At 45.2% G+C, this 9,301-nt stretch overlaps 1 protein-coding gene across 1 annotated transcript in view; it reads left to right on the forward strand.

Moving 5' to 3' along the window:
• The window catches only part of DAXX (death domain associated protein), a 28,074-nt gene that overhangs the window by 14,193 nt on the left and 4,580 nt on the right, over window positions 1-9,301 (forward strand). Inside the window, exons 4-6 of the mRNA XM_056539498.1 lie at window positions 1,012-1,160; window positions 2,291-2,435; window positions 6,929-8,414. Of these exons, the coding sequence (XP_056395473.1) occupies window positions 1,012-1,160; window positions 2,291-2,435; window positions 6,929-8,414 (1,780 nt within the window). The remainder of the gene's footprint in view (window positions 1-1,011; window positions 1,161-2,290; window positions 2,436-6,928; window positions 8,415-9,301) is intronic.

Below are 9,301 nucleotides of genomic sequence, written 5' to 3' on the forward strand. Positions count from 1 at the left end.
ATTTTTTTGTTTTTTTTTAACATGTTTTAATCTGTTTGGGGTCTGAGTGTTCAAATCCTGACCAATTGTTAGAACGAGCCCGGAGAAAAGTGCAGCTGAGGAAGACAATCCCATAGACCTGAATTGTAAGTTTGTCTCTAATAGCGTGCTCTTCTCCCACCTACTTCTAGCTATTGGTCACGGTCTAAACACTCAGACCCCCGAACGATCAAAACTTTTCATAGGTCTATACAACATGTCAAGAGTTAATTTTTTTTTAAAGGAAATCTGTCACTAGTGTCATCTGCACTAACCGGTCAGTACCGACAGGTAGTTTAGATGACACTGATGACAACAGTACTTACCTTGTCCCGTTCCGTGCAGTCGTTCTTCGGTAATCTTCGCCGCTATCTTAAAGGACATGTCCGGTGCTCACTTTTCTTATTGTATCCATTCCGGGCTGCAAAAAAAAAAAGCAAATAAGCTTTTTCTTACCTGCCTACCCTCTCCCGGTGCTCCGGTACAGGTGTTCGGTCCCCGGGGTGTGTTCTTCTTACTTCCTGTTAGCCCGGCACGTCACACGGAGCTTCAGCCTATCACCGGCCGCAGCGATGTCCCGCCTCCGCCTGAAGCCCGGAACGGATACAATAAGAAAAGTGAGCACCGGTAATGTCCTTTTTAAGCTCTGGGCCCGGCTTGGGGCATGGGCGGAGCTTAGTGACGTCACCGCTGCTGCTCTCTGCTGGGTCCTGCTGACTGCAGGAAAACAGCAGTGGTGATGTCACTAAGCTCCGCCCTTGCCCCAAGCCGGGCCTGGAGCTGAAGATACTGGCGTAGATTACCGAAGAACGACTGCACAGAACGGGACAAGGTAAGTACCATTGTCATCAGTGTCACCTGCACGATCTGTCCGGAAGGACAGGTTAGTGCAGGTGACACTGGTGACAGATTTCCTTTTAAAGTGACAGTGCCCATTAAATATGGTAAATGTCCGTGTTTCATTAACCTGTTGTACATTTGAACACTTTCCAGTTAATGATCCTGCTGTGCAGGACATAAGTCTGGCACGGCGCCTGCGTGAAAACCGTAATATGGCCATGAATCGCCTTGATGAAATCATCAAAAAGTATGCAGAGTTACAGGATGACGGAGCGGAGGATCACAGGATGAAGACCAGAAAGGTACGTTACATGCCTGACACTCCATGGGAAGGAAGTGGTTTCCATACAGTCTTTTCCTTTGCAAATGGAAACGAAGTCCCAGCTCACTTCCTCTATACCCAATGCGTCCGGACTGTCGTGGGCAACGCCTAGAATGGATAGCTGAAGAAAGTAGAATGTCCAGTGCAAATGGATCCAACGGAGCAATTTATTAAAGGAGTAGTCCAGTGGTGACCCAGTGGTGAACAACTCCTAAGGATAGGGGTTAAGTTGCAGATCGCGGGGGGTCCGACCGCTGGGGCCCCCTGCGATCTCCTGTACGGAGCCCCGACAGCCCGCGGGAAGGGGGCGTGTCGTCCTCCGCATGAAGCGGCGGCCGACACGCCCCCTCAATACAACTCTATGGCAGAGCCGAAGCGCTGCCTTCGGCAGTCTCCGGCTCTGCCATTGAGATGTATTGAGGGGGCGTGTTGGCCGCCGCTTCGTGCGGGGGTCGACACCCGCTATCTGGCCGGAGAGCCTGGCCCCCGTACAGAGAGATCGCAGGGGGCCCCAGCAGTCGGACCCCCCGCGATCTCAAACTTATCCCCCATCCTTAGGATAGGGGATAAGTTTTTCACCACTGGACTACCCCTTTAAATATAAAACCTCAGTACCTGGACATTGTGGACACGTTTCGGCCCACCTGATGAGCCTTACTCCATATGACTAAGGCCCATTAGATGGACCGAAACGAGTCCCCTGTGTCCACAATGTCCATGTACTGAGGTTTTATATTTCATAAATTGCTCCGTTGGATCCATTTGTGCTGAACATTCTACTTTCCCTAGTCTTTTCCTTTTGAAACTAGTCATTGTTTGCTGTGCTTACTTTATCTTTTAAAGGAATTGAGTTACCTTGTAAGCAACGTGCAACTACTTGATGGCTAACCTGTGCCCTGTATCAGCCGGCGCTGCGTTAGAGGGGTTATCCAGCATTAGAATAACAGCTGAATTCTTCCAAAAACAGCTCCACCCCTGTCCTCAGGTTGGGTTTGGTATTGAAGGGAATTAAGCCAAGGAATTTTTTGATTTCTTGCTGCCGTCCGATCCTTAAATTTTTGTAAATGACTCCTTTTACTGAAGCCGCATTTCCCTTTTTCTCAATGACAGGGCCCTGAGAAGAGTAGAGTCTCCTCATCGGAGGGGTCAGAAGAGGAGGAGGAGGAAGAAGAGTCAGAGGATTCTGAAACTGATATTGAAGAAGAGCTGGAGCGGAGTAATAAAGCGCCGGAGAGTGAGGAGGAGAATGAGGAAGGTGAGGGGTGTAGATCAGGGTTTCCCAACCAGGGTGCTTTCAGGTGTTGCAAAACTGCAACTCCCAGCATGCCTGGACAGCCGAAGGCATGCTGGGAGTTGTAGCTTTGCAACATCTGGAGGCACCCTGGTTGGGAAACTGGTGTAGATAAAAAAAAAAAAAGGCATTTCGCAGCCCATGTAAGGTGCCAGTCAAACCTCTGCTATGTGAAGGAAGAACAGAAGTGTGAACACAACCTAATATAGGTAACAGTGTAAAAAGCAACACACTTATTCCCAGTCCACAAGATCCTGCTGTCCATTTTGTGATAATAGGGGCTGGAGTCTCCTGAATAGAGCGTCAGTCATGTGACCACACTGCAGCTCCCATTCACTGTTTGAGGCAGCTGAAAATAGGATTGTGCTACCTCCAGTAGTCACTTGGTGAGTGAATGGAGCTCAACGGTAAACATATATTTTTTCAAGAATTTTTGCAGATTTTTTTTTTTCCCCTCCATTTTACTATCTATATTTTATACCTTTCAGATCCAAAAAAAACATTTTTTTAATATATCATTCAGTACCTAATCCTGACCATGTACATCAAATTTTTGTGTCTAGCACCTTTATATTTTTTTATTACACTTTTAATTTAGCTCACTAGTCTGAATTTCTCTCAGAGAGGGGGCGTGGCCACACTGTGCAGGTCTCCGCCCCCTCCCTCAGTATGCTGTCTGCTCACATCTCCCCTAGCATTAGCAAAACTACAACTCCCAGCATGTCCTCACTGACAGTAATCGGACACAAGATGACAGTGGGAGGATTTTTCCTCCAGGTCTGAGCCCTGCGCTCACAGCTGTCAATCAAGGAAATGTGTCCATGACATAGGTGATGAAGCATGGACACAGCAGGACTAGTATGTGTCCAAGCAGGCAGGGGGGGAGGGGCAGATGTTTGACTGGTTTTTCAGTATGAAATGCTGAAATTTTTCTAATGAAAGCAATTGCAAAACCTATTGGTTATACAGGCTTTACAACATATCAAAAGTTTTTGTATCTGACCGTGCCCATTTAAATGCTAAATAATCTTGCACTTTCCATTCTGTACACTAGGCCTAATGACAAGCCTAGACTTTCTGTTCTGTACATATCACTTTCCAGAAATCTCCTCCTTATCATCATGGATATAAGTACAGTGAAAGGTGACAGCAGTATATAGATAAGAGGAACACACAATAGCTGATGTTCACAGATCAGCCTTTCCCTCCCTGTGGAATAACCTCTGCAAAGGTCCCTAGGAATGCCCAGAAAACTATCCCATTTATGTGAATGGGACTGCTTCAGTTCATTGTTGCCTATGTCTATGGGGCTTGCTGTAAAGCATATGCCTAAATGTTGTAAAAGGTGTAAGATTCCAAACACCAATTGCTGATTTTTGGTCACATCACTTCCCAGAAAAAAAAAAGTACTAAAAAGTGATTTAAAAAAAATCACATTGGATGCAGGTGATTGGCCAAGCAGGCTGTCACTGTAGAGACAAGTGTGCCTCGGAAGGTGGGGACTATAGCTGGGGCCCCTGGGTCTCCCAGTGGTCACATCCCATGATCAGACACTTAGCCACTTTAATTTACTGTTTTGCATCAGTATGTTTTATTTAATTAATTTTGTATTATGGAAAATTTTGGACTATATGTTGGCCAATTTTACCTTAAATTCACGAAATTATTTAACTAAAAAACTCTAATACAATTTTACAAAAACTAAACTACTGTATATACTCAAGTATAAGCCAAGTTTTTCAGCACGATTTTTCTTGCTGAAAACACCCCCCTCGGCTTATACTCGAGTGAACTCTCCCCCTGTCAATCCCTTCATCAGTGGTCTTCAACCTGCGAAACCTCCAGATGTTGCAAAACTACAACTCCCAGCATGCCAGCTGTCCGGCGATGCTGGGAGTTGTAGTTTTGAAACCTCTGGATGTCCACAGGTTGAAGACCACTGCGGCCTTCGTCATCATCCAGACCCCTTTCCCTTTAGTTTTCTACTCGCCTCCGCTAGGTGGGAAGGAAGGGTGAGCTGGTCCGGGCCATCTATGCTGCATGGAACGTCCGGTGGGGAGGGTTAGTCGTTCCGGGCTGTCCTTTTTCACCGGGAGGCCCCCTTCTCCGCTCCGGGCCTGGCCCCGTACTAGTGACGTTGCCCTGACAGCGCACAGGGACGTTCATGCGCAGCCTCCCTGCTGGGGCATGCTGGGAGTTGTAGTTTTGCAACATCTGGAGTTCCGCAGGTTGAAGACCACTGATGAAGGGATTGACAGGCGGTGATGATGGGGGTCTGGATGATGACATAGGGTGATGAAGTATTTCCCACCCTAGGCTTATAGTCGAGTCAATAACTTTTCCTGGGTTTTAGGGGTGAAATTGGGGGCCTTGGCTTATACTAGAGTATATGCGGTATATAAAAAAAAAAAAAAAAAAAAGTGGACGGGGCAAAGCATTTTCGTTTTCGGGTCAATTTTTTTTTCAGTGTATCCCAGAGCAAATATAGATAGAGAGAGAGAGAGAGAGAGAGAGATAGAGATATAGAGATATATAAATAAAATATGCAAAGTAGCTCAACACCCCACCTTTTCAGGTAGCATGCCCTAGAATCAGCTTTAGCTCCAGTTACGGAGACTCAAAAACTGATTGGGTTTTATGCCAAGCCAGAGGCATAAAACCCAATCAGTTTTTGAGTCTCCGTAACTGGAGCTAAAGCTGATTCTAGGGCATGCTACCTAAAAAGGTGGGGTGTTGAGCTACTTTGCATATTCAATTACCCAGAAGCCTGCGGAGTGCTAATGCCCTTTTTGAATCTCTGTACACCAGAAGCAGTGCTCCTTCCTAAGGAGAATACTTATTCCTTTTTCATATATATATATATATATATATATATAGATAGATAGATAGATAGATAGATAGATATAATATGAATATGCAAATCAGCTCATTACATCACCTTTTCAGGCGATGTTCCCTGGTATCAGCTTAGCTCCAGTTACGGAATATAAAAAGCTAATCGGGATTAATGCCAAGCCAGAACTCTCTCTCCAGAAGGAAAGGGCACCCATCTGCAAACAGCTGTTTCGGGGTACTTGCCCCTCGTCAGTACAGAGCAGGGTAATCTGGCTTGGCTGAGATGAGGGGTCTAAGGCCCCTCATCTCAGCAAAGCCAGATTACCCTGCTCTGTACTGACGAGGGGCAAGTACCTCGAAACAGCTGTTTGCAGATGGGTGCCCTTTCCTTCTGGAGAGAGAGTTCTGGCTTGGCATTAATCCCGATTAGCTTTTTATATTCCGTAACTGGAGCGAAGTTGATACCAGGGAACATCGCCTGAAAAGGTGACGTAATGAGCTGATTTGCATATTCCCCTACCCAGAATGCCTGCGGAGTGCTTAGTGGCCCTTGAAAGCTCCGTCACACCAGGAGTGGTGAACTCTCCCTGAGTTAAATACTCATCCCGTATATATAATATATATACACACACACACACACATACCAATAGTAAGCAGCACATCCAGTAAAAAGAGTCCAAGGGGTGCACGCCAATTGGATCTCTGTGCACCGATCCCACTTTAGATAAGGTTGATAATAGGCAGCACACCAAAGTTACTGCAAATAAAGGTGTTCTTTATTCCATATACGAGACAACATTTCAGCGATCTCACACATCGCCATTTTCAAGTGTTTAATAAGTGATACTAATGGGGTTTAAATACACCCCTTCATTAGTGACATCATCAAAATTTGCATATCACATGACCTATTTACAAGTGTCAAAACAGTGTAACAATCATAAAAAATACAATTGCTTATCCAAATACAGTGTATCATATTATAGTTGTTATACATACAAATTAAGTGCATATATTTAAGTGCATGTATTTAAACCCCATTAGTATCACTTGTTAAACACTTGAAAATGGCGATGTGTGAGATCGCTGAAATGTTGTCTCGTATATGGAATAAAGAACACCTTTATTTGCACTAACTTTGGTGTGCTGCCTATTATCAACCATATATATATATATATATATATATATATATATATATATATATATATATATATATATATATATATATATATATATATATTTAATGCACAGGTTACATCTCACAAAATGTGCATGGGTTGAAATAATCTGTTTTTAACCCCCTGCATATTTTTTGAAATGTAAAATGTGTTTTCTTCTTATGTGCTCAGAAATGCTTTTGACTTGATAAAGGGAGGATTCCTAAAAGCTTCTCTACAAAATGCTATTAGTCCAATAAAAAAAAGGTTATTACAAGATTCTGCAACATGTGGGATTTTGCATCCGCCTCAATGGCCTAGTACGGCTACTCCAAACAACATAGATATTTGTATTTATATATAGATACTTTATTTTTTTATGTTGTAGAACACTCTTGCCAAGACTAATCTAACTAATGTTGATTCTTGATGTAACATTGTGTATTCCTCTCTTTCACCATATAGAAGTTCCTGCTGATCCAGAAAATGAATCTGATCAAAAGATGGACATGGCATCTGGTGCGGAGGATGGGGAAAAAGGAAAGAAAGATGGCGATGATGAGAATGTAATAGAGGAACAGGAGGAAGTGACAGAACAAGAATCCTCTCCAGCATCTACTTCAGCTTCCTCCTCACATGATAAGGACTCTCCCAATACCACCCTGGACTATGAGGCTTCTGATCTTCCACCATTAAGCAATGAGAGCTCCGCTAAAGCCAAATCAGACGATGAACACAACGAGGAGCCGGAGGCCTGTGAGACCCCTGAAAACGCTGCTGATCCGATGGAGGTGGAACAAGAACACGATGACTCTGCGCCAAATTCTGTGGACACCGGATCAAAAGAAACTGAAGATGTGATTTCCAATTGTAACTCACCTTCTGACACCCGAGAGGATAGTGCAAAACATAAAAACCCTCAGAAGTTTTTACTGCCCGATATGACGGTGTCCATAGAGAAAGACAAAGAAAACTCTGGTGAAGGCGTCACAGGACTTATAGACGATCGCTCATATGAAGGGAATGCTAGTGAGCGGTCTGTGTCCCCCGGGGTCCAGGAAGAAGGCGATGCAAATGTTAATATGGAAGAATCTTCTGCAAAAAGGAAGAGTATAGACAGTGAGCCTGGGAGTATGGAGGGGTGGCCGCTCTGTACGGATGAGGCCAAAAGTGATGATGAACCTGATCATGATCCTGCAGAAGACGGCGGTGGTTCTGTAGAAGACGGCGGTGGTTCTGTAGAAGACGGCGGTGGTTCTGTAGAAGACGGCGGTGGTTCTGTAGAAGACGGCGGTGGTTCTGTAGAAGACGGCGGTGGTTCTGTAGAAGACGGCGGTGGTTCTGTAGAAGACGGCGGTGGTTCTGTAGAAGACGGCGGTGGTTCTGTAGAAGACGGCGGTGGTTCTGTAGAAGACGGCGGTGGTTCTGTAGAAGACGGCGGTGGTTCTGTAGAAGACGGCGGTGGTTCTGTAGAAGACGGCGGTGGTTCTGTAGAAGACGGCGGTGGTTCTGTAGAAGACGGCGGTGGTTCTGTAGAAGACGGCGGTGGTTCTGTAGAAGACTCTGCAGCCAGTATGGATCACAGCCCTCCAGATAGTCCTATGGTGGAGCGTGAGGTGCCCACCACGAATGTCCACACTGAGACAACAGACCTGGACACTTATGATAAGGACTGTGGCCTGTCACCCCTGGGCAGCAGCAATGGCGTACACAAGACCGCACAGGTGCAAAGCACCTTACTAAATCGCCTGAAACTTAACAAGGACAAGGCGACTCCCAGAGACTCTCCAAAGCCGAGAAACACAGAACAAGCCAGTCCGCTGCCTAACAGGAAAAGGAAAGCCATGTCTCCCAAGAAATGGACTAACAACAACGGGCTAACACAATACAACGGGAAAGAATACACTGAAGACCACAACAAGAAAGACCACAAAAGAGCAAAGATGGACTGGTGAGAAACGGGACAGGGCCGTTCCCATAACAATGTAGCATCAGAATTGGGGAAAACATGTCGGCTTTCTAACAGGAATAGCATCACATCTGTTCACAGGTTGTGTGGGGTATTGCAGGTCAGCTCCATTGAAGTAGATGGAATTGAACTCCAATACCACTTATAATTTGTCAACCACTCTGACTATTTAAGTGTAGTCAAAGCCAGACAAAGGAAGGTGGTAAGTGCCCATGATTGCACCTGTCTGGTCATATCCTCTACAACATTGGCCTCTAAACTGTTGACCTACAATTATTGCAAAACTACAACTCCCAGCATGCCCAGACAGCCGGAGGCTGTCTGGGCATGCTGGGAGTTGTAGTTTTGTAACAGCTGGAGGGCCACAGTTTTAAGACCACTGCTTTAACTTAAGGTAAATCTTCATGCTGTGTAGGTGTTTATCACAGGACTTATCCTCCAATTGTACAATGATTTTGTAACTTAAAGGAGTACTCTAGTGCAGAGTATTCCTGCTCCGTCCTGCCCGGGCTGCAAAATAAATGAAAATGAACCATCACTCACCTCCCTGGGTTCCCGAGGAGCGCCGCTACAGCTGATCGGTCCTCTGGTGCATCTCCTTCATACTTCCGGGTGTAACGAAGCGTCACATGGTGCTCAGCCTATCGCCGGCCGAGGCAGCCTGGGCCGGACGGAGCAGGAACACTCTGCACTAGAGTACTCCTTTAATATATTCCAAAAATTCATTTCCAGCATTGTCTTAAAGGGGTACTCCGGTGGAAAACTTTTTTTTTGATCAACTGATGCAAGAAAGTTAAACAGATTTGTAAAATACTTCTATTAAAAAAATCTTAATCCTTCCAGTACCTATTAGCGGCTGTATACTACAG

The sequence above is a fragment of the Hyla sarda genome, chromosome 9 (assembly GCF_029499605.1).
Source record: "Hyla sarda isolate aHylSar1 chromosome 9, aHylSar1.hap1, whole genome shotgun sequence".
NCBI lineage: Eukaryota > Metazoa > Chordata > Amphibia > Anura > Hylidae > Hyla > Hyla sarda.